At 38.6% G+C, this 27,746-nt stretch overlaps 4 protein-coding genes across 7 annotated transcripts in view; 2 read left to right on the top strand and 2 right to left on the bottom strand.

The window, feature by feature from the left end:
* The first annotated feature begins 424 nt into the window (after window positions 1-424).
* tyms (thymidylate synthetase) lies at window positions 425-2,214 on the top strand. The gene is made up of 7 exons (XM_020935729.2): window positions 425-653; window positions 912-985; window positions 1,063-1,237; window positions 1,343-1,444; window positions 1,520-1,695; window positions 1,779-1,850; window positions 1,920-2,214. The coding sequence occupies exons 1-7, from the start codon at window positions 425-427 to the stop codon at window positions 2,055-2,057; spliced, it is 966 nt and encodes a 321-aa protein (XP_020791388.1). The 3' UTR covers window positions 2,058-2,214.
* Window positions 2,161-5,846, bottom strand: enosf1 (enolase superfamily member 1). 2 transcript variants are annotated; one of them, XM_020935727.2, is made up of 15 exons: window positions 5,694-5,846; window positions 5,455-5,557; window positions 5,099-5,214; window positions 4,932-5,018; window positions 4,826-4,852; window positions 4,674-4,746; window positions 4,556-4,594; window positions 4,346-4,428; window positions 4,160-4,282; window positions 3,449-3,583; window positions 2,874-2,915; window positions 2,673-2,802; window positions 2,504-2,603; window positions 2,361-2,442; window positions 2,161-2,295 (listed from the first exon to the last, which is right to left on the bottom strand). In XM_020935727.2, exons 1-15 carry the CDS (start codon window positions 5,772-5,774, stop codon window positions 2,212-2,214), a joined length of 1,305 nt encoding a protein of 434 aa, XP_020791386.2. In that variant the 5' UTR covers window positions 5,775-5,846; the 3' UTR covers window positions 2,161-2,211. The 2 variants fall into 2 exon arrangements, with proteins under 2 accessions (XP_020791386.2, XP_055007161.1); XM_055151186.1 differs by lacking the exons at window positions 5,455-5,557; window positions 5,694-5,846 and having other exon boundaries at window positions 4,932-5,029; window positions 5,099-5,139.
* Window positions 5,847-5,922: 76 nt separating this feature from the next.
* The window catches only part of LOC110170097 (tyrosine-protein kinase yes), a 60,202-nt gene continuing 38,378 nt past the window's right edge, over window positions 5,923-27,746 (bottom strand). Inside the window, exons 1-13 of one of the 2 annotated variants that reach the window (XM_020935726.2) lie at window positions 21,099-21,286; window positions 20,745-20,934; window positions 14,269-14,554; window positions 12,713-12,812; window positions 12,205-12,303; window positions 11,888-11,991; window positions 11,317-11,466; window positions 10,283-10,438; window positions 9,662-9,841; window positions 9,049-9,125; window positions 8,820-8,973; window positions 8,072-8,203; window positions 5,923-7,059 (exon numbers count right to left, since the gene is read on the bottom strand). In XM_020935726.2, the coding sequence (XP_020791385.2) occupies window positions 6,851-7,059; window positions 8,072-8,203; window positions 8,820-8,973; window positions 9,049-9,125; window positions 9,662-9,841; window positions 10,283-10,438; window positions 11,317-11,466; window positions 11,888-11,991; window positions 12,205-12,303; window positions 12,713-12,812; window positions 14,269-14,545 (1,638 nt within the window). In that variant the 5' untranslated portion in view covers window positions 14,546-14,554; window positions 20,745-20,934; window positions 21,099-21,286 and the 3' untranslated portion in view covers window positions 5,923-6,850. Of the gene's footprint in view, window positions 7,060-8,071; window positions 8,204-8,819; window positions 8,974-9,048; window positions 9,126-9,661; window positions 9,842-10,282; window positions 10,439-11,316; window positions 11,467-11,887; window positions 11,992-12,204; window positions 12,304-12,712; window positions 12,813-14,268; window positions 14,555-20,744; window positions 20,935-21,098; window positions 21,287-27,746 lie in introns of those variants that run through there. The other variant, XM_055151183.1, reaches the window with a different exon arrangement.
* adcyap1a (adenylate cyclase activating polypeptide 1a) lies at window positions 24,800-26,451 on the top strand. Of its 2 annotated transcripts, XM_020935704.2 has the most exons (4): window positions 24,800-24,897; window positions 25,191-25,319; window positions 25,771-25,875; window positions 26,268-26,451. In XM_020935704.2, exons 1-4 carry the CDS (start codon window positions 24,800-24,802, stop codon window positions 26,449-26,451), a joined length of 516 nt encoding a protein of 171 aa, XP_020791363.1. The 2 variants fall into 2 exon arrangements, with proteins under 2 accessions (XP_020791363.1, XP_020791364.1); XM_020935705.2 differs by lacking the exon at window positions 25,771-25,875.

Raw genomic sequence — 27,746 nt, forward strand, 5'->3', positions numbered from 1 at the left:
CCTCTTAAAATTTACTTGAATTGAAGATTTTGAAAGAAACTGCACAAAGCATTAATACATGCAGCCTCGTATATCTGAGCGGCGTTGAACAACATCACTATAATTTGCATTCACTATTTGACTACATGCATTTCTATTTCTCTGTTATTCACGATATCCACTTTGCAAACTGCAGCCATACACATTAGTGTGTATGGTGAAGAGTTTAGGCTGGAAATGTGCTGAACTGTCAAAGTTTTTTGTTTTTTTTTTTTCCCGCGTGAATGACGTCGACGCGGAAGCACCTCCTGCTTATTATTGGCTGTTCACGATCTTGGGGGAGGTCTTGTGTTTGTGGAAAGAAATTAGCCGGGAAAGTCTTTCAGAAGCGTTGCAAAGGTAAAGTTCGTTTGCTTTCGAGGTTACAGAAATAGTGCTAAGAAACATGCCCGCTACTTCTGAAATCCACTCAGAACAGCTGGTGAAGGATGTAGCAGAAGGGGAAAAGACAACTCAAACTTCGGAAACTAAGAGCAGTTTCGGAATATTTAGTGATGAACAAGGTTATCTGGATCTCATCCGGTACATTCTGCAGCACGGCCGCAGAAAAGGCGACAGGACGGGCACCGGGGTCATCTCCATGTTTGGGGCACAGGCGAGATACAGCCTCAGAGGTGAGGATTCATGTAATATGATGTTATTATTATGTTTTCCTCAATGAGAAGAATCACCATTTTATCAGTTCCCCTTAATGTGTGTAAATGAAGCTGATAATTTGAATAAAACAGAAAATCCTTCATGATTAATTTCTCAGTTCATTCATTAGCAGACAGTGACAGACATGACTTGAATGAATAATGTAGCGTACACTGTCCTCTGTTGGTGTTCTAACGTAGTACATCTATCACTGCATTAACTGCATCTTTTCACAGATCAGTTTCCACTTTTAACCACCAAGAAGGTGTTTTGGAAAGGCATACTTGAGGAACTCCTTTGGTTTATTAAGGTGAGTGACTTTTTTTTTATATTGCTATTTTACTTGTTTGTTTTTGTTCCTTTATAACTCACTGATAAACATTGCAGGGATCGACCAATGCCAAAGAGCTCTCTGCAAAAGGGGTGAAGATTTGGGACGCCAATGGTTCTCGTGACTTCCTGGACAAGGGTGGGTTTACTGACCGAGAGGAGGGAGACCTTGGGCCGGTTTATGGCTTTCAGTGGAGACACTTTGGGGCGGAGTACACAAACATGCATGCAGGTACGCTATCCACCCTTATTCGTTTCATTTTACATTCTTTTGTATTTCAAATTAATATTATTTTAGTGAGTGAAACTGACACATATTTTTTGTCCTTTTTGACAGATTACACGGGACAAGGTGTAGACCAGCTCCAGAAAATAATCAACACCATTAAAACAAATCCAGAAGACAGACGGATCATAATGTGTGCCTGGAACCCTAAAGGTTAATAATCCCATTCATTAATCCAATATTGTTTTACTGAGTATTACAATATATATATATATTTTATATTTGCAGACTTGCCACTTATGGCTCTGCCTCCATGCCACGCTCTTTGTCAGTTCTATGTGTGTGATGGCGAGCTGTCCTGCCAGCTTTATCAGCGCTCTGGTGACATGGGTCTGGGAGTACCTTTCAATATTGCCAGCTATGCACTTCTAACATACATGATCGCCCACATCACAGGACTAAAAGTAAGGCTGAATTTGTTTGTCTCTGCATTGAATTAAAAGCCGTAGGTGTGTATAATGTATTTTCTTCATATTTATTCTTTCAGCCTGGAGATTTTGTTCACACCTTGGGAGATGCTCACATCTACGTCAATCACATAGAGCCTCTTAAAATACAGGTGGGTTATTTGGAAAGAGTATTGCACGTTATCAGCTTCAGTACCGATGTTAACAACTTCATTTTGCAGCTTGAGAGAGAAATCCGTCCTTTTCCCAAACTCAACATCCTTCGAAAGGTGGAGAGTATAGATGATTTCCGTGCTGAAGACTTTGAAATCTGTGACTACAACCCTCATCCCATCATCAAAATGCAGATGGCTGTTTAAAATCAAACTAAATCTTTGAAGCAGTGGAAAGTGTAACATTTTTGACAAAAACATTCTCTTTTGTTTATGTGTAAATCTTGGCATATTAAGGGTATCCTGATTTTATATTTGTTAATGTTATCTTGTGTTTATTTGTAAATAAAAGAACTTTAGGCTATTTTGGCTTCCACACTTCTCCATTTGGGTATTGGTGTTTAAGGACAGAGGACTCCACCATCTCAGACGAATATCCAGGACTCTGGAAAGAACAGTGTTGGTATTTCTGTTGTCATAGTCTTAAACTATATTAAACCGATATTTTACCTTTGGTGGAATGTAGTGTGCATTTTCAATTATAACTGGGCATGTGAAATGCTCATGTAGATGGTCCACATATTCACACATTCTATAAACAAATCATTTTTTTTTTGTTAGTTTTTTTTTTATTAAAAAATTTAAACTATTACCTGTTATTGAGGTCTGCAGATATGCAGATGTAGTCAAATAAGATTAAGTGCTGGACAAGTTCACACAGGCCAACGCCTCCCGCGTGTGGACAGACTGGCACTAGAGAATCACATTAAATATTTTGCAAGCTAGTTTTAAACTTTACTTTTTACATTTTAGGTGTTGTACCTGTAAATTTGTGTGCCATCAGCATCACAGCAAGGTTCTCATTCACGCTGCCCAGTCGACAGCTGTCTATCTGGACAAACTGCAAAGCTGAAGCCTGGAGAAACTGCTTAAACATTACTCTGTTGTGACACTAGAGAAAAATCAACATGTCAGTGAAATGCATTGAAATTTTAGACATAATTTACACAGCCTTAATCTGACCTGCTCCCCTGAAGCAACGCCAATTCCCAGTGGAGCCAAAGCCTAACAAAACAAAAGCAGTTTCAACCATAGTGTTAAAAAGGTCTGTTAATTTAGTTTATTCTAGTCAAAATGAAGGCTCTTTACATCATGCATCCTATAATAAAAGTAGCTAAATAAAAATGAAATTGAGACTGTCATCTATGATCTATGCATTGTACAAAGCATGCTGCACTCTCAGCTAATGCAGATGCTACTGACAGGGTCACTTCTTTTCATTCAACCAGGCACATTTTGTAGGCTTACTAAAATGATGGGAAACTGCCTGGCACTATCTTCATGACTTCCCGGTCACGGTGTATTATCTACAGTGAGAAAAGGGCTTAAAGTAGGTGGAGATTGGAGAACTGTATGCAAACAACCAGATGAGACTATGCCACTTGCTTCTACGTCATTATGCAATATCACAGAGGCAGAAAGGACCAAGTGAGCACACTAACATTTCCAACTAAAACATGTTCCTAACTCATGGTTCAAAATCAGGTACTGGCCCTCTAAGTATTAATAACAAAATGAAGGCTATAATCCAGTCTCACTTTGGAGATGGCAGCGTGCCCCAGGATGTCATCAGGAGAAGTGGGCTCCTCAATCCACAAAGGTCTGAACTCGGACAGCTTGGACACCCATCTGATCGCCTCGGACACGTCCCATCTCTGGTTGGCATCTATCATCTACACACAAGTGTTGACAATATAAATATACTGTAATTTGTAAAGGTTGTAAAATAGATAACATTTACTTGAGTAACTTTTTGAAGATATTATATTTGATTCTTTATACTTCATGTAAGTCCTAAGTAATTAAAAATTTTAGGAAAATACCATCACTTTTGAACATATTTTTGTCTTGTCTGACTGACTGTATATACATCAGATAGTAATTACCCAGTACTTAAAGTTGCACGGCACAACTTTTCTGGCCTCCATAGAGATGTTATTGCTTGGAATGTTCCATGGTATGGCATTAAACATATCTAGCATTTATTTATCACTGGTGTTGTTTCTGTTGCTCAAAAATGCAATGATTCCTTCAATGAATGGGGCGACTCTCCACAGATCTCAACTGTAATGTAGCGTGCTGTAGCCTGCTTGCCTTCCTTGTGACAGGTCTAATCTGTACTGTGGAAAGCTATAACAGTTTCATGGAGATAAGCAGGTGACCCTCCACTAGAAATATTACACAGTGCACCCGTAAGTGGTATTTTTCATTGATTCTTTTATTCTTTCTTTTGGCCTCTAATATCTTACCAGTGTATTTTCTGGTCCAATCATGTCCCTTATGAGACGGCAGCGACGTTTATCATCCTCGAGATCTGCCCCAACCTTCACTTTAAACTTGGTCCAGCCGCTTTTAAGAGCATCTGTGCACAGCTTAAGACCAAACATGTTATTCAGACCTTTAATGTAATAGGTTATTGATTAGATTATCATTACCCGTTTGAGCTGCTCATCTGGGTATCCTAGCCAGGCGCATGACGTTGTGTATGCAGGATAGCCCTCTTTCAGCATCTGCTCCTCTGATAGTGTACATAGGTAATGAATATGATAAGTATCTTAATAGAGTGTCCATTGGAGCACAAGAGCTCATTATACAGGGTTAAGAGGCTGTTAAATTCTGCAAATCGTCTCTTTTAGTCTATTCACCTCTCTGCCGTTTGCCCTCTTGTGCTTTCATCAGGATGTCTGAATGAGGTAAGCAAAATGGCTTTAAGGAGAGAGCACTTCTTTCAAGTAACGTCAATGAGTTACAAATCAGCCTCACCCAAAGCCTCCTCTTCTGTCAGTGCATCAGTGATGTATCTGAAGTCGATGCATGACACAATCTGCTTTGGTTCCTGAATGAACAAAAAGGATGGGATTTTCTCTTTCAAATCCACATTCATCTCTCACATACAGTAAATCTCTGAGACTCACCATGTCAACCAGTAGCTTCCACAGAGGCTATAAAGAGAAACAGGTGTAATGCTGTCATGAACATGTTTGGTTTGTATGTGTTTATATTGTTGAAATATTACTGCACCTTTCCTTCAACTCGTGCCCACAGGTCCCATACAGCATTCAGGACAGCAGCTGTAGCCAGATGCATGACCCCTTTCTCTGGACCCAACTGTTAAACATCTGCATTACAATTTAGGCTACAATATAAATAACTTAAGTGGTAAATTCAGCCATAAATTCAGAATCTACCCATCTCATCTGGCTGTCACTGCTCAGGAGGCGGTAAAATCCTCGAAAGTCACCTACAATATCTTGTAGAGACTTTCCAATGACCAGGCTTGACAGAGATTTCACTGCACAAACCACTAAAGAGAGAATAAAACTTTGTTAGTGGTATATAAAAGCTATAATAATAGTATCCTAATAAAAAGAGTACTATATGTAGTAGTATGTCTTATATTTAAATTTGAGGCTATTGTATCACCAGTAGATGGCAGTAAGATACAGATTTTACTGCGCTTAATGCCGTCCACAACATTTTATTGAATTCATACAACAACAACAACGCTAGTCTAGTTCAACAAAGCAGAAGTCTAAAGTCCTACCAATGTCTGTGCCTTTTCCTAGAGTGAATGTGAGGCCAAACCCTTTCACATTACAGTCTGTATTAATAACAACATATGCAGCAGAGTAATCCGGATCAGTGTGCTGCAAAGAGAGAAACATGTGCAGTTAACACACTTATTAAGGCGTTATGGACAGCTATGGTTATAGATGGTGCAAATGTTTGGGACTCCTGACATGAATTTGGTTGTAGCGCCTGCAAAACAAACTCAGAACTCACCATAGCATCTGAGCCATGCTGCTCCGAAGACGTCGGGAATCTCACGTCTCTGACAGTCAAGTCAATTATTTTATGGAACATTTTGTTGATAAAATGATTTGACTTCAACTCTGCTTCTTCAAACTTGCTACGCTTGCTGGACTCGATCCCGCCCACCTCCGGCTGTCATTGGTTAACAAAACAAACGCACATTTAAAGAGACAAATAAAACAAGCACAACAGAAACAGATCGTGTAAAATGAAGTTTTATTCTAAAAACGATTTACCCCCACATGTTCCCATTCAATTGGAGTATAATATGTAATGCAGTTATAAAAAAGGGTAGGCTACTTTGTAATATACAAAGCCACAAAATCAGTCATTCATCAAAAATGGTCATAATACTGCAGTTTAGAAAGGAGAAAATGGAAATATCTAACATAGTATAACTAACATCTAAGATCCCATGAGACACATTTAGGCTTGCTTGTATTCCACAGTAAAAACACAGTAGAAACACATTAAATGATGTGTACATTATGGTTGGTCATGATTTCAGTTCATAAGGGTCATCAAACTCTCTCCACTTTGTCAGCACTTCAGCTATCAGGCTGAGGTCAGACTATACCGCCGATAGTGAACAATAAGGACATTTGCAAATCTGGTAAAAAACAAAACAAAACGTGTGATATGAAAGCTGAAAATGAATGAATGAAGTGATTAAATAACAGGAAAAAAGGTGGAATTCTAACAGAAAAATTGCACCTGTGTACATGTGAGGTTAGCCAATAAATAATTACCATTGAACTAAACTTTGGTGATATATAATTTTTGCCAATAATTTAACTTTTAATTTAATACATTTTTGATCTAATATATAAGTTACTAATTATTACTGTAAGTAAGACATGATCACAGCTTATTTCACATACTGCACATCCTCCTCACAAAATGCCAGTAACATTCAAAACACATGTCCTGCTCAAGTACGCATGGATATATGATTTGTGACGTACCATAAATAATAAAAACATACGAAAACGAAATGTGGCGAACAATGGACACAGGCGATACATCAGGTAGTGGTTGTTGACTCTATGCTATTTTCAGTCATATGTATTAGTGTTATAGTTGATATTTTTTCCCCTTAACATAGAGGTACAATTTGGGCAGGGCGGTTATAAGTTCTCCCCGGGCTGGTACTGTGGCTCTGTGGCTGTGAAGTAGTCCTCCAAAAAGGACTGGATGTACTCAAAGGTGGGCCTCTCGTCCGCCTCTTTCTTCCAGCACAGCTTCATCATCTCATGCAGAGACTCTGGGCAGCCCTGGGGACAAGGCATGCGATAGCCCCTCTCCACCTGCTCCAGCACCTCCCGGTTCACCATACCTGAAGAACATGGTATTTATAAGAGGGTTATAGGAATAAAAAGGGTTGTGTAGAGTTGCACTGTTTATAATAATTAAATAAATATTTCTAAGCTTATCAAAGAAAGAAGACAGGAAAACATATTCAAAATTGAGACAAATTATGTAAAATTGTTTTAAGTTATGTTAGCATTCCCTCATTATTTGTTCACTCAAAGTAGTATTTGGATTGCTTCATATATGTTTGTGTAATGATACAATGTCTTACATTTAAGGTTTGAGTGAATTTTAGATTTCACTTACCCCAATCCCCACTCACATCACTGTATTAAGCTGCATTATTGCACTGTTGTTTTTTCTTCAAATTACAATTCACAGAGTTAAAAATGTTGTGTTTTAGATTAATATTTCAGTTATAATAAACAAAATGTACAATGATGATACATTTATGTATAGTTAAATATTAAGTGCCTCATTTGCATTACGTCTTGTTTAAATAAAAATTCATCAATATCCATAACAAAGACAAGAGTAAAATTTTACAGACATTGGTAAAAAATGGTTGTTCATGGCAACATTATAAAACCCCTTAATATAATCTAGGTCAGAATAAAAGAAGATATTTAATTTAAGAGGAAAACACCAGTATTAATTACAGTTTCCCTAATGAGTGCATAGCAGATTTATTAAAACTCAAAATATTTGTGGGTGCAGTCGAGCTTGAGGCATACATCCCAAGACGGTATCAGTCTGGCAGATGGCAATAAACAACAGTGGTGCTCAATCTCCTGCTCGTCCCCCAACAGATGGTTCAATCTAATCTCCCATGTGCGTGTGAGGGAGGGCTCGGTAGCGCCCCCTCCCAAGCAGAGGCACCAACAACCAGTGCAAGCTATGTGGGACAGCTTCACTTCATCCTCTGACATTAACAAGCATGCCAGCAGGACGTCTAATGGCCGGCCAAGAACTGATAAGACCTGACATAAATCTCCCTTTTGCTATGTTTTATTCAGCCCCAGTGTTTTGTCTCTTACCTGGGTAGGGCACTCTGCCTTTGGTGACGAGCTCAGTGAGTAAGATGCCGAAGGACCAGACGTCGGACTTAATAGTGAAGCGGCCATACAGGGCTGCCTCTGGAGCTGTCCATTTAATAGGGAATTTAGCCCCTGGAGAAACAAAAAAAGTTATAAAAAGCTCCACCAGAGGGCAAATGTCTCATTGTGTCTAGAATTCCATGCAACAATAACTGAGAAAGAATGACTCAAGAGCTGATTACAATTAAAGAATAGTCAACTAGTTGTATCTCTTTAAAACAGATAAGTAAGATAGAATAAATAATAATATATGTTAAACAATATTATTTTCCCTCTGTACTCTTCAGTAACCATTGCCCTTTGCAGTATATTTAAAGTGAACGAATTTGCCAAAATGACATACCCATCCTACTTTTCCATCACTGTTTTACCATTATTCATATATGTTTCTTTACTTCGGTATTGCTTGGAACCACAAACATACTTTGCCTTTTAAGTCAATAAGAATGCAGTCTTGTTACAATACAGAAAGTATAAAAACATTTTTAAGTGGTGGTAAAATTTGGTGTTTCCAGTGCTTAAACATAAACTACTGGAAATCTGTCAAATCAATGACATCTGGTTTTCTGCTATTATCCTAAATCATGCGAAGAGTCTACAGGGAGTCGCCCATGCTGTCACATCTCTGCCCCCCGCCCCTAATATACCCTTGAAGCAGACATAGTGTTGTCTGTATTTGTGTGCTTACCCTGCCTGGCTGTGTACTCATTGTCCTCTATCAACCTGGCCAGACCAAAGTCGGCGATCTTGCACACCAGATTTTCACCCACGAGAATGTTGGCAGCTCGTAGGTCCCTGTGAATGTAGTTCATCCTCTCAATAAAAGCCATGCCATCTGCAATCTAAACACAAATGACAATGCATTTTAGGATCAAAATATGAAAAAACGCTTATCTACATTTACAATAGACGCTTACCTGTGCAGCCATATCTACCAGCAATGGAAGTTTTAGGAATTTTCCATCACCCTCTTTCAGAAAGTCCAACAAGCTTCCTATAAAAGTAATGATAGTGTAAATGCCACACTTATATAAAACAAGCTGCAAAGTTAATAACTGTACATTTTAACACCACTTTTTGTTATTGGCTTGGAAAAGAAGATGAAAGATACAAGCCACATTTTATTAAAATATAGCTACTTCACAATATTTACAATTGCTTAGAAATCATTTACTGAAATCAAACTATGACAACTTTCTACAAACTACTGCAGTTTTCAATTAACCATTCTAACATTCAAGCCTGGAGGACGTGCTTTTCAAGGACTCTGCACTCAATACTAATTAAAACGGACACAAAGTGAAGTGATTTTCACCAGGAAAATCCCCACATGTATGTCAGACATCCCTAAAAGCCAAGGCTATTTGTAGTCAATTTTACCCAACCACAAGTCTTCTGTCTAACGCTCTCTGTTTTCCTAAAAAAATAAACCACTTCTGTTTAAACAAGTTCCATCTGATTCTCATTAGCTTATTTTAAGAATTAGTATATGGCTCATCAAATAAACTTATAGAATGTGGTTTGTTGTACCTTTGGCCATGTACTCTGTGACTATGTAAATGGGTTCCTCGGACACCACTGCATAAAGAGGGACCAGTTTGTCGTGCCGTAGTTTTTTCATGATCTGAGCTTCTTGGAGGAAGGCTTCTGGGGACATAGTTCCTGGTTTGAGCGTCTTTATGGCTACTTTTGTTGTACCATTCCATGTTCCTGTTAAGAAGACAAGATGGAGAGTGACTAGCTCCACAGGCCGCAGGGGTAATCAGGTAGTGTTAATGACTTGAGAGATAGAACAATATAATTAATTAGGTCTTGTAATTGAAGGCAAGTTCTGTCATGCGTGTAGCAAAATATGTCTTACTAAGAATGGGGCTGGGGTGATGAGGAGCGGAGAGGATTTTGGAGTTCAATTATTTTTGGAAAGTTGTTTGGCAAGAGATGAGTACTGAGTGATATGATCTGATAAACAGAATACAACAAGGAGAGGAAGCAGAGGAAGCAGGAAGCGGATAATTCCCAAATAGGACCAAAATAGATTAAATAAATATAGACGTTTTCACAGACATTAAGTTCATGCGTGTGTTGTCCCATATAAAGTCAACTTTCCGTCAGCGTAATGACATTTGAACAATAAACAAACTTGTTCCTTACCCATCCAGACCTCTCCAAAGCAGCCTTGTCCCAATTTGAGCTCCAAGCGTAAGGACTCCCGGGGAATCTCCCACGCGTCCTTGGCCAGTCCCTGTGTTTGAGGCTTAACCGTGGGGCAAACTGTGGTCAGCTTGTGGCACAGGCCGTCTGCATGCTCTGTAAAGCACCGAGATGAAAAGGTTACACACTACAACCCACCAGCGGAAGAACAGTCTCTCAAGCAGATGCTCTTTTAAGTCTTATTTCATGCATCGATTCATCCCATTTGATACTGTTGGATTTAGATACTCCTATGCTAACTGATGAAAAATATATGAGTTGAAGTAGTATCAAAGGCCTCTCTAGAGTCAGAGTGTAGGGATCACACAGATATAACCTCCTTCTGGTCAAAACATGATGGGAGGCTAAATATTGTAGCAGTAGGCTCTGTTTATTACAACATTCAAAAGAAAGTTTTAAATTGACCTGAAGGCAGGCTGAAAACATATGGTAGAATTAAATTAACCTTGTTTATGGTTCATATCTCTGTAATTACTGGGCCAATCCAATTTTAACTGTGGTTTGAAGAGGGCCTCATAATGATAATAATAATGCATTTTTTTTTATTAATATAGTGCTCTTTTAAACACTGAAAGACACTGTACAAAGAATACAGTTAAATAAAATGGTTGATCATATGGGCATACATTTATTACAGTCCTATTACATTTAACATATGAGAAATTTATGTTGGGATATTTACTTTAAATTGTATCTATCCCATAAAGTTATACAGGCCAAAGACCTGTATCTGTGATAATAATATAATCAAATTCTAAAACATGAACAACTATTGTTAAAATTAACAAAGACTATTCATCTCCCTTGATAACAGTCTGGTCTGGTCTGAAGGCGCAACAGCAGCTGTAGAAAGTTACATGGATAACAAAAAGGTTCAGTGTAGATTTTGTAAATGTCGGATTGAAAATTGCTCTGAGTAATGAATAACAGGAGATGGAGAGAGGATGGGAGCACTGAGTAGTTCTTGCACAGACCTGTGTAGTGTTTGACGAGTTTCTGTAACGTGTCAAACTGCGCCCGCGTCGTGATGTAGTACCCCCCACTGTCCAGCTTACGTATCTTGTAGTGCTTCACGTTGTCTCCTTTAGCCTCATCCCAGTCTCGAATAGAGAGAGAGAACGCACCTGAATAGAAGCAAAAACTTCAGTAATTAGATTTTAACTCAGTATTTGGGGAAATTACAGAAGTAACACTTCACACAATAACTAACATATACAGTGTATTAAATAAGATAAATATCTATACCAGTGGTTTCAAACAGTCAGTGCATGTTCCTGACCTGCTTCAGGTTTATTCATCATTTAGAACCACATTATCCATGACATTTACACCTGATAAAGTCTGAGTTTAGCTCCTGAAACCAAGTATTATCTTCAGTTTTAGTTTGTGTGTAAAGTTACAAAGTGAATGCTATTTGTCAACATACATTACATCCAGGCAAATAAAAAAATTTTTTCCCCTATACAACACTTTATTTTTATTTTTTTTACTATTGATGTTGTGTATTATTTTTCTTGTCATGTAGAGAAATATTTTAGGATTCACCTTTAGTGGTTTCACTTTCCCGTACCAAAAATGTTCCTCTGTGATTCCCTGGAACCAGCAACAACCTCTCAGCGTCTTTCCTCCCCATTTTCCCGAAGTACCACCTGCGTACAGACAGATTCCATTTAAAACACATGTCACAAGTCCATTTAAAATCCAACCCCAATGATATAAAGCTATGTATCACTGTAAAGCAATACTAAAGCTGGCTGTCTTTATACAATAAGAGGTGAACTCATACTAGTGTCATTATTTTTGCTTGTGCGGTGGCTGTCGATGAAATAATAGCGTTATGAAAGGCAGTGACAAAGGCTTACTCTTCAGCCTGGATGGAGTCAGCGGGGGCCACATAATTGCTGGGGATGTAGCCTTTCTTCCCAGAGTTGATGGAGCGCGCCTCCCACCAGTCTCCTTCTCTGTGGGGGGAGTACGCACAGGACAGAGAACTTGAGCATTTAACAGTCACCTTGGGGAAGACTGATCAAGTGAGAGGAGTCCACAGAACAAGATTTTGTTTTCAAGTTTACACATCAAGAGAAAACAATATAGTATTCATAAGATTTTACATTCAAGTAATGCTGTACTTAGTGAAAATCAATGATAAAACCCCTATCTGAACTGGGCAAATTCCAAAGTAAATATTGTAGAGATAGATATGTATATATACAGAAGACAGACCTCGACTAAGGTGTTCCAAATTCGCAAAACCCTTACCTACCTTTTCTATGAACTGTTTTATTGAAAATCTTTGTAAAATGTCTGACTATGATAAATTTCTGCCTTATTAGTTAGCATGAACCAGAACCAGTTCCTAATAGTACTTACGTATTGTTGATGATCTGAAATCTGTCTCCCTTTTTGAAGGACAGATCATCGGAAGTTCTGGCTTCATAGTCGTACAAGGCCACAAAAAACGTAACACCACCTTAAAAACACATAAAGATTCATTCACTATTTACAATAATGTAGCCATGACAACAGAAATGAGCCGGAGAAGCTAACAGTCAATATGTTAATATATTAGCTGGCAGTCTGGAAGCACACACTATTGATTTGCCCTGCTTGTGGGTGCATAAAATATGACTGTAATTATTCTATACAGGAGACAAGCAGACACAACACAGCTGAAAGTCAATAAATCAGACTGATAAAAGCCATAATGGAAATCCCATCAGGGCAATTTAATTACACAATCACAAATTAAATATTCGTCAGATCCTGTGTTGGGAAAGTCAACAGGGCAGCCTTGCTCGTAAACAGATGACATTCATATACCCGCTGTCAACAGTCTTTGTGTCTACACTAATCCCATTATCTCCTACATAAAGCAAATATGCCATGGAGTTCACCCCTTTAGAGGCAGCTAATCCGACACACTGTGGATTACAACCTAAATCCCACCTAAACGGCAGACTTGTACCTTATCTCTGGGATCACCACTCTAATCCTATCAAATATTTCATGATTAGGATAGATCGCACCTGACTTGACATCAAAGATATGAAGTGAGACATTATAGACTTGTAGTTTATTAGAAATGATTCAGGCTTAGTAACCGCTTAATTAATACCTTAACCCTAAATCTTAAACCTAACTCCTTAAATAAGTAGTTCTTAAGGCAGAACCATTCTTAATAAACTATTGATTATGCTTCGTTTATGCATTATTAAGGCTTTTTAAGGTATAGTTATTATAAAGTGGTACCGATTATTGGCTGAATTTAGCTCTCTGGGCTATAAGAGTCCATTATCGACATGGTGTCCTGCCATCCTCTGTCCCCACACCACCATAAACAGTAATAACTCTTTTACTGCTGCCAGGAAGGGCACTTCTTCTCTCATAGACATTTACTGTACCTCGGCTGATGCAGGAACAGAGCCATTTCCATCATGGTGGATCAATCTTACAGAGTAGAGTTAAGGAAGCAACAAGAAAATGCAACTTCTATGGATCAAAATAAACAGACTAATCCTGACGTGACCTCTGTATTTATCTGTACTTGCCACCTACTTTTCTCTATGTTATTTCTTACTTTGTCAGTAATGTCCCACAGTATGGCATTGAACCTCTAGAATGTATTTAATTGTGGATGTTTTTATTGCTAAAAATCTCCAAGGAGATATGAAAATAATGCTCATTTAAGTAATTCATAATTAGAGATATTACTACCAATGTCACATTAACAATATTTCTTATTTTCAACTAGGATTTGTGTGCAACCCAAACAGCTTTTATGCTTTATTTGTAGTGTTATATTGCATTCATATTGTGCTATAAGACATGTGAAACTACTTACCACAACAAAAAACACATGAATAAAAACAACCGAGTTCAGGAATGTAAAATGAATGTGAATCATTCGGTTAGAGTAGCGGTCTTACCAGATACAGCTCCTGAGAACGAGTTGGACACCGGCCCAGAGAAAGACGCTCCGCCGAAGGGAGTGATGGTTGATGAGGAGCCCCCAAAAGGAGTGATGTGGTTGAAGTTCCCAGGCGTGGTGCTGGAGGAGGGGGGCTGGCTCTGCTGCTGCTGGGTGGGGTCTGGTCCATAGTGACCCGTATGAGGTGTGGTGGTCGTGGTTGGGTCAGAACCACTGGAGTTCTCTGGACGGTACTTGACTGGGCCTTTGTTCTCTTTGCTCTTTACACAGCCCATAGTCCAGACCTGTGTAGTAAAGAAAGGGTTAGAGAACAGTTAGATTTATAATAAATAAAATATACAGCATGATTAATGAAAAAGAAATTGTGAATTGTTTCCCAGTGGAGTTTCGGATACAGATTGCAACATATGGTCAGGAATGCTTGCTGTGAAATGAAAAATGTTGCACACATGCTAAGACCATAAGCCTTGTAATAACTAGGACATATGGGAAAAATCCAAATCTGTTTTGAATTATGGCTGCACAAAATTAGGAAAGCATGAAATCAGAATGTTCATTTACATGTGAAGCAATTCAAGGAACTAAACACTAGATTGCGCAATTATTTTCAAGTTACTTTAAAAAGCAAAGTTACAAAATACAAATTCTGAATTATGAATATATTCCTAATAACAAAATATATTTTCAAGGTTCCCTAGATTAGTTTATTAGAATAACAACTAACAGTTATTTTAGGAATACATTTTCAGTACGTAATACATTTTTTATATGATTTTGTTCTTAGAGATTCAATTTAGATAAAATTCAGCCAATTGCAAAATATGTCAATTGGGGTCTTCTTGACAAAGTATTTACAAATTAATATATATTTTTTAATTAAATATCTCAATATATATTTTTCTGATTTCATTTTGATTCAGTAACACTGTATGGGTGTAATACTGCTGTATTTGCAATAAAAAGTCGTGATTTTTCTGATTAAACATTGAACCCTCATAATTTACCTACATATAAAAATAAACTGCCCCCTGCTGTCTAATTGATTCCATTCATTTTTGATTCCACTGTTTTGTTTTATTTCTGACATTCTGGGCCCTGCCTCCACCAATTCCCTCTCCACTGGCGTGGCTGTCATTCCTCCTACTTGCATCATTTGGATTTGGCTCCAGTCATGGTGAGGGACTTAGTCAAGGGAAGGACCGGAAAATATGGACACAATCAGATATGCTCGTAAAGACTTCAGAGCTCTGGCCAGTCCGATGTGTTTCATTTGGCAAAATGTCTGGGATAATGGCTGAAGATAGACCACATCATACGTATTATAGAAATGAATTGCAGTTCAGAAGCTTAGGGGGGGAATAGGACCACTTGTATTGCAGCTATGATGGTGATGGCGGTATAAAGAGCTTGACTTGACTAGATTACAGGGTTCCAGTCACAAAGGGCTATATAAAAGTGTTTAGAAATGTTGCACTGATTGTGGAGGAGTGTGATATGGAGAGGTGGAGGAGGAGTGGTAATGCACAGGTCATTGGGTTTTCCACAGGAACTGCCAAAGAAATCAGCTAAACAGGAACCACAGAAACCAGCCAAAGATTCTGACGTCTCCAATAAAACAGTTCAATTACAGGTTATAAATTTAACTGAAGGATGTAAAGAGTGGTCAGCAGCTGGCTATAAATCAAAGAGATTCTCAAAGAAATCTGTTTCCACCAGACAGGAGGTCTAGGTTTATAAAGCTTTGACTTTTTAACCAACCAGTTATATATAGAGATAGTGCATTGCAGTGATACTGTCTGTAATATCTGTAAAATGACAAGCTATAATACTCAATAAATTGCTGACCTTAGCTTTTGCACTGTTGTTCAGCCCAAACTATATATATATATATATATATATATATATATATATATATATATATATATGTGTGTGTGTGTGTGTATATAAAAATGCATGCCCGTATTTTTATTTTATCACAGTTTATATTATAATGTTTGTTTCATGTTGTTATTTTTTTTTCATTGACAATAAAATGTATTCTCATTCTAAAATAATATACTTTGTCATCTTTTTGTTCAGCAAGTCATTTTTACCACGTATTTAAAATGATAAATGGCCAAGGTCTTGATGGTCAACTATGGTGGTCTTGTGTTATGTCATCAGTATTTCCACACAGTAAAACATTGACCACTGTCCACGGGATATAAGCATCTGCAGTCGGAAAAAGTCAGGCCTTGGACAATTTTCATACATATGACCATAAAGAAGTTCTTAATTGTTGAACAAAATGTTCTTTATAATATTTTCTTATTCTCTGTCAATATTAAGCTTCCTCTGAGTCAGCCTTCCTAAGACTGGTTTAGATCAGTGATTGAACGTGGGTAGAGGGGCAGGTGGAGCTGTGTGATGGGGTAAAACATGCAGAGATGCCAGCCCCAGTTAGAACCACTAGGAGGATTATTATGAGCACAGGATTTGACCTAAGAGGATGATCATAACACTACAGTAATAATGGTGGCAGTATGTGTGATTTTGAAAGACCTTAAAAGACATTTGTTGTGTGAGAAAATGTATACTGCTCAAAATTCAATTCAAGTTAAAATGAACAATTATCAGTCTGATATGACTTTTGCAATATGTAACCTGTGTGCAGTTATTATAGCATTTCCACCAGCCTCAGTGTGTATGCCACAATTTCAAAAGGTCATGGTTCATTTATCTCAAACCGCTAAGTCTTGGTCTGCCTGTTGTACAGAAACATTTAGGTCAGTTTGAACACAGGACAATTCCTGAAGAGCAGAGCCATTGAAGCCACACAGGAAAATCTGCCTTGATGCTAATTATAGCAAGTAACTGCTGACAACATCCACTGCCTCTGGGAACATACCATGACCTACAACTTCCCATGCAAATATAAGAGCACTCCTGGTGAATGGGTGCACTAGATATGAGACACAAGGGGAGGAGAGCTGAGGTTTAGATGCAATAACAATTATCACTAAACTCCAAACATTTGATTTTCATAGTACCTTTGAAAGAACATAGTTACAACCCAGTTTAAACTCTGGTATATGACAAAGATTAACCACTGCTGTTGTGAGGCTGTGTGTGCAGTGTGCGTGGGCTAAGTGAGTTACACAAGGTCTCTGATGAGGGCAGGTACTTGCCGGCACCTGCCTGGAACCTGATCACTGAGTACCTGGAGCTCAGGGGTAAACACTGTAATATATATATATATATATATATATATATATATATATATATATATATATATATATATATATATATATATATATATATATATATATATATATATATATATATATATATATATAATAATTTCAATGCAATAAATGCATACTAATAACAAAGGTTAGTGTTATATGTAACTATTACAGTTTTGTTTTTCATCAAACTACACCACAGCAAGGTACATATTTTTTTTAAATAAATGTAACACTCTGCATCGTCACCTACACTTCACACACAGGGGGAATATTCTTTTATGAAGTACTGACTTTGAGGAATCTATGAGTCATTTTCTTGAATCATTTTCTTGGGAGACAACATTCTCCTGGACATCTGCTGACCTCTTGTTCTTGTTCAAGTGAGTTTATACTTATCTTAATAGCTGAACATGTCTGAGATGACGGTTTGTCAAACTTTAGATTCACCTTTCATAAAGTGATTAAAGTGTTTCCTTGTTGTCATGCAGCCCACACTTCCTGTCCCTCAAAGGTGGAGCGAGAATTCTCCACAGGCTTCACGAAACTGCTGATAAGACAGACTCTGTTTCCCGTTGATCATAAGTGCCATAACTCTGCATCAAGGTACTGGGCACTGGCTAAAGGGCAGAATACTAAAGACTTCTGCAGAGACTAAAGACATAAATTTGAACTTAACCTCTAGATTGCCTGGCATGTGTGTATTCCTGGGTCAGGGTGGGGTACTTCTGCATGCTCCTGTTCTCCCCATCAAACCAAAACATGCAGTATAGGCTACTCCTCCAACAAGGTCCCTTGGTGCTGCAATGCGGTCATCTATGACTCAGGTCAGGTTGCGAAGAATGTGTTAATGTCTAATATTTTAATGTTAGGGACAGTAGTATAGGTCTGAGCTTTTTTTTTTTTTAGAAAGAATATCTATTTTGTAAATATTTTTTGTATTATGGCTACATTTATGTTGTAAAATTCAGATTCAGTTCATAGAGCCCAATTTAAACTTTTGAGGTTCACACACGAACCTGCATTTTATAACATTTAGGGGTCTAAGTGTCAGTGTCTTTCAGTGATTTATATATATATTACTAAGGCAGAATATTTTGTTGTTTGCAGGGGACAATATGTTTCTCACATAAGAGCAGCCTCTGTGACATGATAATTGTTATCGTTGCAAATTTGATTGAGATTATTTTTTCAGCCCATCAAACAGATAGTAAACTTTGCATTAGCCTTCAGCATGTCTCCTTAGCCGCTCTGATACACTCCCCTCTTGGCATAGAGCGGTTGTGCTGTTGTGCTGGTGGACTGCTCCATCCATCAGAACACAGTGGGACCCTGCCTGTCAGCTGCCCCTCGATGAGAGCAGTCCTGGGGCTTTGGCTGGCCTCAGATCAGCCACAGATGCTGCACATTCCTCCCATGCCAAAGGGTTAAAACTGGGTCTGGAGAAATGTCACAAGATTGCATTGATGTGAAGTCAGACACAAACATCTATAATACGTGATACTACATGATGAGACTGATTCCATTCCGACTGTAAAATGATGAGGGGAAAACTTAGAGTTGATTTATGACAGTTGTGACACTGGTCCCCCTTACACCATTGACTGCTGTACTTTTGAACTTGCAAATATCACTACATATAAAGATTTAGCTGGAGGCAGTTCTGTGCTGTCAAAGAAAAGATGTAATTTTGGGAAGAGAGCGGTCTCCTGGGAACACCTGAAAGCTGCATGGTGGTGAATGGTGCCAAGCTATTTTGGGAACTGTTACGAGAATGAACTGTCTGACAGAAATAAACACTCAATTTTGAAGAGATTGCAAAAAATCTTATAAATCACCACCATTATACAAGCAGATTTTAAAATAGTTAATAAAATACTTTCACTTCTAATAGTAAATAATAACAGCTTACAATAACATTATGACCTATGGGATGGTTTTCAACACTAAAGTGTGAAACTTTTGATACTAAAAGTCTTGATACTTGATATTTTGGTATCACATTAAAAAGAAAAACACTCATGTAATTTTCAACCGTTTTACCATGTAGTCTAAACATAAATCATGACCATTCTAAAACAATCCAGAAAGGTCAAATTTTTTTTGTTTATATAGGCAATTTTATTAATTTATTCAAAGGCATCACTTATTTTGAACTACTTAATACTCTCTCCTGTCCTTACAATAAATACAATTTTTGCAGTATACTTAGATGTAGGCCTGACAAATATAAGAATACCTATATGATAAATTATAAGAATAAATGGTAATTCTCAACTATCTAGTACTAACAGCCATTCAAATGTCCTATGCTGACTTATGTTTGCGATATAGTTACAGGTTTATCTGCCAAACCCCCTCTCTACACTCTATGGAGCTCTGGGCTGTCACAGCCTCCTTTATGTGTCACATTCACTGTCTGTGCCAGCAGCTAGCAGACTTCAAACAGGATCCACGTGTAGCTGCTATAACTCTACAGTCATTCACAAACCCAATCTGAAGTAAACCCAGTGGACCAGAGGAAAGCAACAGCGCCAAGGCAAAAAGTCTGACTCAGCGTTTGAATAGTAAGGGTTAGACTAGAAATATGACTGTACAGGGGGACTACACTTCCTGCTTAAGATCTATCACAGGGATCTGAATCAGCAGTGAGTCAAAGGAAGTTGGATGTTGAAATTGCATTTTAGTAAGCCACAATAAAATGGGAAAGTAAGCAGGGTCTAATAGTGTTGTTACAGATGGTACATTGCAATGGATCAACATAACAGTTAAATACATTTGTGTTGTTATTTTACCATTTCAAAGTTAAGAGGTATCATTCCAGCCACAATAAATGGTAGACTGGACAAGTTCTAATACATAATGTAAAAACATCTTTAAATATTTTTTGAGTTGTTACATTGCAATAAATGAAAACTTCAAATAATGGCTACTATTGCCCTTGCCCTAGTTTTGTTAGATCTGATTGCAGATAGGAGGGCTCTAATGCTCCTTTGGGGATTGCCACCAAATGCCTGTGTACTCACTCCCATATTAAGCATTTATGAGCTAGTACAGTGCTATTTCATGAAGAAAATTGTAGGCATATCAGTAGCCTGGGGTGGTATTCACGTGAATTTTAATCATTCCTTTGTTGCTGACAGGTCAGAGAGAGACATGCAGACGAGCAGCAGCGTGTCGGCCCATTATATCTGCTCCACATCCAGCTGCTTTACAAATGAATTCATTACTGTAATCTAAAAGCGTTTACCTGTATAATCCCGCGTCCCTTTTACGTGGTCTTTGTTTTTTCCAACGCAAAATCAGGCCCCAGAAGAAAAGAAATCACGAGTTATTCCAAGCGGGACCGATCCGCCTCCATCCCCGTCTGATCCATCCAGCAGCAGGGCAAGTGTGCCGAGATTTCAGCTCAAGTTCAGTCTGAGCCCCGTCTCGCAGTCCTAAGGGATGGAAAAGGCGACAAAGAAGGCAGACATTTTTGTTATTAAAAGACTAGAACAACCACCCAGGCGTGGCATGATAAGGATGGGTAGAGTGAGAGCTCAAAGTATCCCATGTCTTTGAAACCGCTACTTCCTACTACTACTACGAAACTTGCACCTACCCCCACACCGTCAACATGGCCGACCTGCCTGCGGGACTGTAGCACACAGCCAATGCACACAGCTGGAGAGAGACACGGAGCCGACCGGTCCAATATGACCCTCTCTGGGGCACCGGGGGAACGGGGTGGAAGAGGCAGATATGTGGAGAATATAGAAAATGAGCGTAGTATCGCGCCAGACATCACCAGACCAAAATATACAGACCAGGGGCAGCTGCTTTCAAGGAAAGAATAAAAGCCTTCTCAATTTCCAATGTGCTGTGGTCCGACGCAGACATCTACCTCCATCTAGTGGACATATCGTGTTACTGCACAACAGGTTATGCCTTTTGCTCCTTTTTTTACGTCCCCAAAATAAATGAATGTTAAGATAAAAAGAGAGAAGAATAACATTTACATGCAGGCCAGTAACAGTTTATTTAATTCAGAGTCACATGTCATATGCCTTTTCATGAAGGTTTAAACTGGGATTTAATTATATTTACTCTGAAGACTCTTCCTATCACAACCAATGACATGCACTTCATAGATGGGGCATAACCTCAACAAATTTACTGCAAACACATCTACAACATGTCCACAACTGTTATGTCTAGGCACATCACTTTTAGCAAATGAAGTAATTAAAATGTGAAAAATGATCCTAATGCTATAACTGTATAATTGTTTATTGTAATATAATTGTGTACACAGGCTTAGATATTAGAGTCCACCAACCCAAAGGTCGGGTTTGAATTCTGCACCAACCAGTGCATACTGTTGTTGTGTCCCTAGGCAAGACACTTAACTCACCATCAATGAGTCATTTGATGGTGATAGTCAGAGAGGCCAATGGTACAGATTGACAGCCTTGCTTCAGTCAGTAAAACCCATGTCAGCCGTGGCTATAGAGGTAACCATCACCCACTTTTAGAATCTTTGTAAGACTTGTAAAGTGCAATACAGTAAGGCACTATTGTTAAAGTTATAACAAAAATTTACATCCCTTAACCAGTAGCATACTGTGTTAAAAATTAACAGAGATAAACCATACCCTGCAACTAAGCCACTCTCAATTGAAAAAGGAAGTCATAATGTCACAATTCTCCAGTAATAACTATTGAACGGAATCTTCAATAAACCCCTTTGATGGAGAGCTATAAAAAAGATAAAAGTGCTAAAATTAGCTTCAGTCGTGAGTCAATATTAGTTTGTGGTTGGTTGCATACACAGGTATAAGGCAATACAAACAGAGCAGAGCCATGTGTCCAGATAAGCTTGGTCTACTTATTCTTCAGTGTATTGTGCCAGTTCTGATGACTTACTGTAAGGAGCGTCCAAAAACACCATCTGTCTGCCCTCATAGTTATTTCTGTCTCAAATATTGAACATCACAAATCATAAACTCATACATGGACAAACCACTTCCAGGAGCTAATGATTCATATTATTAGTTTGACGAATATTCCCCTATGACTGTGACAGGAAGGGAAAAATGTGGCAGGGCATCAGGTGCTTTTAGACCGCTAATTTCATCTATTTTATGTCCTAGGCAAGAACATGCATTACCTCGACACAGCTGTGTTTGACATATGATCAAATCTGTGTCAGCATAGATTTATTGTTAATATGATAGTCACAAAATTAGACCATGACGCAGAATTTTATTTGAAACAGTTCCCTTTCACATTTTTCATACATGCCATGTAGTTTCAATATGCTCTGTTGCAACATGCTGGGTTTAAGATGACATCATGACATATATAGTACAGTAATATTTAATACAGACGTGGGGAGGCTAAAATGAATATGGTCGGAATGCAGTGAGTTCTAGTGTCCAGTCACAAATTGGTTGTTCATTTATGTTTTTTATATTTCATGACAAAATACAATGTTATCAGTAGGGAAAATGGCTCCAATCTGAGAGTACGACATCGTCATTATAGAATCTGAAAAACACAGATTTCAAAGCATTCAGGCAGACCTATATGTTTTTATTTATGTATTTGCTAGTCTTTGCATCTGTATATTTCTCCATTTGATTATATGGCTCCCAATAGTAAATTCTGAATGATCTTTTTGGCCCATCACACAGGCCTAATCGTTGCATTCCTTCTTGTGACCTCTAGGGCGCAGTGTTTTATCAGATCAAGAACAGAACGAAACTTTCCAATCTGTATGAACATCTATAAAGTAAAGTCATCTTTGAGTTTTTTTTTTTTTTTTTCTTTACGTAAAGTAAGTGACGTCATGCAGAGGATCGTCCGACGTGATTCATTCAGCTCATCGTGGCTTTCACCTGCGCAGCGCGACGTGTTGATAACAAGTGAAGACTGTATAGGTCTATAGACCTATACATCGTACACGTAGATGAGGCTTCGCATGAAATGAGCTATATTGTGTAAAAAGAAAAGGAAAAGAAAGAAAGACATTTTGAATAGGGGCAGATATAATGGCTCAAATTCATTCAATGAATCCAATCAATTAGCAACTCAAGAAAAAGGAACCCCATATATCGTTCGTCCTATCTCTTTTTACATTATATACTAGAATTAGTAGTGGTGGGAAATAAGTATACTTACTCTTCATAATGTAAACGGTCTGTGGGACAAAAATAATAAAATAATAAAAAAATAAAAATGTACGAAAAAGTCGAATGAATCTTGATAGCAAATAGTGCTGATTTTGGTTAACGGAAGAGTCGAATCGATTTCTTTTTTTTTCTTTCTTTTTGGTCAACAGCACAGTGAATCGCTTTTTATTTTTTAGTCAGGCTACCTATTTACAAATCGGCTATCTAGGCTAAACAGCTTTTTAGTTCTTTTCTAGTACTTTTTTGCTTCATTACTTTCCACTAACTGCTTATCAATGCTTGGTTCTTGGTTTGTCATATTTTAAACCTACACTTTATTTTAAAGTGTACGTGCCACATTTCAGCACTGGACAGCTCCTGCACTTCAGGACAGGACAGCTCCCTCAAGGTCCTTCGGGCTTTGCGTTATGACGTCAAATGTTGGCACCAATTCAGCCAGTGTTTAATTAATTGTACCTGACGCCTTTTCTTTCTTTCTTTTTCTTTTTCTTTTTCTTTTTTTTTTTATACATAACTTGGGTCCCTGGGTCTTTCATTGACGCGGGAGAGGGCTGTTCTGTAATGGGATACGGGATCAGGGTGGGGAGGATGACGCCAGCAGCACCCCTCACGCACACACCCTTATCCCTCCCCACCCTCCCCGACCACACCACATACGTGACAAGTGAATAAGGCACGGCTTTGGGGTTGGCCGATAAAAAAGCACATGTTTGGCGCTGTTCATTGGGTTTCATGACAGAGAAAGACGCGGAGAAGTCTCTTGGAGCAGAAGTGAGAAGTGAGCTGTGGGGCGCAAGAGGGGAGCACGCACTGATTATAAAGACTAACTCAGATTCAAGTAGGAAAGAGATCAGTAAAAGTACACCAGAGCCATTGGAACAGTGAGAGAGGGGCAGAGATAGACTTTCTATCTCACTCTCTTCAGGCTGCACTCCGGATCGCGGCAAGCGTCTGGCAACCGGTAAGAAAGCGCACAAGAAGAAGGGACACTTTTTGGATCAGTGCTTTTACAAGTAAAGTCAAAAGAGATAAATTTGCTTGTAAGATGAGTTTTTGGGTTTAGTTCAGGCACAAAAACAATTGAACAACCCATTTGCTAAAACAGTGTTTTCTTCTTTGCAGCAGGACAATGTCTAGTAAAGCGACTTTGGCTTTACTTATCTATGGAATCTTAATGCATTACAGCATTTACTGTTCACCTGTGGGGCTCAGCGTTCCCAGCTTTAGGTGAGTACCTCTCATGAAGAAACAAAGTGAGATAACAGATTATTGTGTGTGGCCCCCACTGTGGGCTGTTTAAGAGGCATTAGTTTACCGGATAACAATAAGTGACAGTGAATACTGTACTGGGATATGAATTATTTTGAGAAATATTAGAGAGCAAAACATTTAGACTGATTTGAGGTACTTTCCTAATCTACCAATTTTGGTCTATAAAAGGTATTTTTCAGGGAAAAAAAAACAAATAGTCAAATAGACCATAAACGAGGTGTGCTCTGAGTGTGTTTTTGTGTGCTCAGATTTGACAGTGAGCTTTACGATGAGGATGGGAACCCTTTGGCTCCGGTGGAGTTTGAGCGCGAGGATGTGGAGGTGAGGAGCGCTCCAGCAGACGACGTCTTCTCTCTGTTTTATCCAGCAGAGGAAAGGTGAGACTATCACTCCCTTTATTCAATGTACACGTCAGACATCTTCATTAGTATATTCTGTCCATGTACGCTCTATGTTTTATGTTAAATATGTATGTATTTAGTTATTCTCTTTGAAGAATATGTGATTTAATTTCTTATTTTAATTTGAGTCATGTCTTTAAGATAGTCCCTCTAGTGTTCTGTGACTGCTGTCCCAAAGGAGAGCTCAGTCAGTTTCCACTTAGGGAATTGGTCATTAAAAGGACAGTTTTTTTATGAGAATAATTTAAAGAAATCTGTATAATAAATTATAATCTAAAATTCCTATTTGTGACATAAAATCTGTCACAAGACAGAAAGAATAAACTCATAAAAAAGAAGTAAATGCCATATGCTTGGGTAGTTTTTCTTGCCTCTTGCGCTGGGTGTGCAGTACTGTGGTCTTACTGTGTGGCTGTCTGTCATGCAGAACGGAAAGGCATGCAGACGGCATGTTTAATAAAGCCTACAGGAAAGTGCTGGGGCAGTTATCAGCAAGGAAATATCTCCATTCTCTGGTGGCAAAACGTGTAGGGTAAGAGCTTCTCTAACTGCTCCTCCGTATCTGTCTCGTGTGACTCCTTATTTTGAAACTGTTCTTTTCAAAAACCTCCATGCTGTGTCCATGATGTTAAACTGTGCATGTCTGTGGTCCCATTATCACCCAGTATTGAGCCGTGCATTTAAGGCACATGGAAGAGTCAACTTGCATGCCCACAAATTCTATTGGGAAAGAACTAAAAAATTGAAGCTTTGGTGAGTGCATCTTGATGGCCCATTTTGACCTTGGAAAAGTTTTAACTACATGAACAAAATGAAAGATGGGTTTAGTATGCCAAATAGTTTATTTTTAGTCCTAGTAACATATGATAATGTGTAAAGTGTGCTGCAGCCTGCCCTCTATACCTCTCCCTCTCTCTCTCACAGCGGGGGTAAAACATTCGAAGACAGCACGGAGCCTCTGTCCAAGCGCCATTCAGACGGCATCTTCACAGACAGCTACAGCCGTTACCGAAAGCAAATGGCTGTCAAGAAATACCTGGCCGCTGTCCTCGGGAAAAGGTACAGACAGAGAATTAGGAACAAAGGACGCAGACTGGCTTATTTGTAGCACCCCCAAAAACGACAGTGTGTGCCACTCCACATCCAATCATTCTGAAACCAATCGCTGGATCGCTTTTGTGTTTTCCAATTCCAACTTGTATTTATGTATGAAGTAAGCCATTAAAAAGAATATTTTGATAATACTATGTTTTTTAGTTTTGTATGTAAGCACTTGAGGACGCACATATCTACTTTGTGGACCAGTTTTGTTTCACAATAGGCTTTATTTATGTATTCATCGAAATAGACGTGAGGGGGTACTATTGTTCACTTGTGCAGACTGCCCTGTCTTTTAAACATTTAGTCAATTTCATCAGCAAAATAAATAGTTTAAAAGACAATCAATGTTTTGAATGCTGCTTTCTGTAATGTGCCATTAAGCGTTTAGTTGTCTCTATTCACAACAGCCTTGAAGACATAGGTTTTCACCATATCCTACAAGACATAGACTTTGATGCCCTTCCGGACGGAGATGAGTTTGAGGCTATTTTGGGAGACTGGCTGAGACAGTTTTCTCCCATGTTCCTGGTGAGTCCCGTTGGGTGCCTCTCTCCTTCTCCTTACACCCTGCCAAAGGGAGGTCCGCTCCTCTCTTTCCCTCTTCGCCTTCAAGACTCCACCTCGTGATCTTCCTATAAACACCGCACCAGTCCTCTGCCACCTCAGACATGCTCTTGTCCCTCAGCTCTCACACTCTTGACCACACAGTGCACTGGCTCAGTGTGGTCAATAGGATTCCCATATCTATATTCTGTTCATGGATCAAACTTATGTAGGTTGAACAGCTAATCCTAATTTGGCCGTATTTGAGACAAGAGCACTTCTGAGAAGTTTCATAACTATTCTTCTGCACTTCTGACAGCTTTGAATCATGTAAAGTGCCAATCGTTGTAGTCCTGCTAATCGTGTCTGGGAAAGCTCCTCTTCTGAACATGTCCATATAATAAGTATCACACATTGAGCATATGAAACAGACTAATGTGATACGTATTACATGGTTACATTTCCATCTCCTGTTCCTTCTGAGACAGTACTTTGAACTTGTGTTTGAGCCTTCTGGGCCTATTGTGCTTCCTTTTCTGTCATGTGATCGAATGTAAATCATCAATAGACTGCATGATCCAAGTATTTGCACTAGTGTTTGCCACCGCACCATGTACAACAAGGTGAATCATGTCCTCCTTTGTTTTTTCATCTGTTACTTTGCCAAGATGGATGTGAGCTTTTGAAAAGTGAATGTACCTATCACGTCTGTATTTCATTATTTTGAGGAGAAATTTTGTCATTGGATAAAAGTAGTGG

Source organism: Boleophthalmus pectinirostris, unplaced genomic scaffold, assembly GCF_026225935.1.
Source record: "Boleophthalmus pectinirostris isolate CB_2022bp ecotype Guang Dong unplaced genomic scaffold, ASM2622593v1 HiC_scaffold_15, whole genome shotgun sequence".
Lineage (NCBI taxonomy): Eukaryota > Metazoa > Chordata > Actinopteri > Gobiiformes > Gobiidae > Boleophthalmus > Boleophthalmus pectinirostris.

Excerpts from the sequence above, each read along its gene's own strand:
- adcyap1a (XM_020935704.2), top strand. The coding sequence starts at position 24,800 with ATGTCTAGTAAAGCGACTTTGGCTTTACTTATCTATGGAATCTTAATG. Across the intron at positions 24,898-25,190 it reads CTCAGCGTTCCCAGCTTTAG|ATTTGACAGTGAGCTTTACG; the intron begins GTGAGTACCTCT and ends TTGTGTGCTCAG. Across the intron at positions 25,876-26,267 it reads CTGGTGGCAAAACGTGTAGG|CGGGGGTAAAACATTCGAAG; the intron begins GTAAGAGCTTCT and ends TCTCTCTCACAG.
- enosf1 (XM_020935727.2), bottom strand. The coding sequence starts at position 5,774 with ATGTTCCATAAAATAATTGACTTGACTGTCAGAGACGTGAGATTCCCG. Across the intron at positions 4,747-4,825 it reads GGAAGCTACTGGTTGACATG|GAACCAAAGCAGATTGTGTC; the intron begins GTGAGTCTCAGA and ends TTGTTCATTCAG. Across the intron at positions 2,604-2,672 it reads GATGGCACACAAATTTACAG|TGCCAGTCTGTCCACACGCG; the intron begins GTACAACACCTA and ends GTGATTCTCTAG.
- tyms (XM_020935729.2), top strand. The coding sequence starts at position 425 with ATGCCCGCTACTTCTGAAATCCACTCAGAACAGCTGGTGAAGGATGTA. Across the intron at positions 654-911 it reads GGCGAGATACAGCCTCAGAG|ATCAGTTTCCACTTTTAACC; the intron begins GTGAGGATTCAT and ends ATCTTTTCACAG. Across the intron at positions 1,238-1,342 it reads GTACACAAACATGCATGCAG|ATTACACGGGACAAGGTGTA; the intron begins GTACGCTATCCA and ends CCTTTTTGACAG.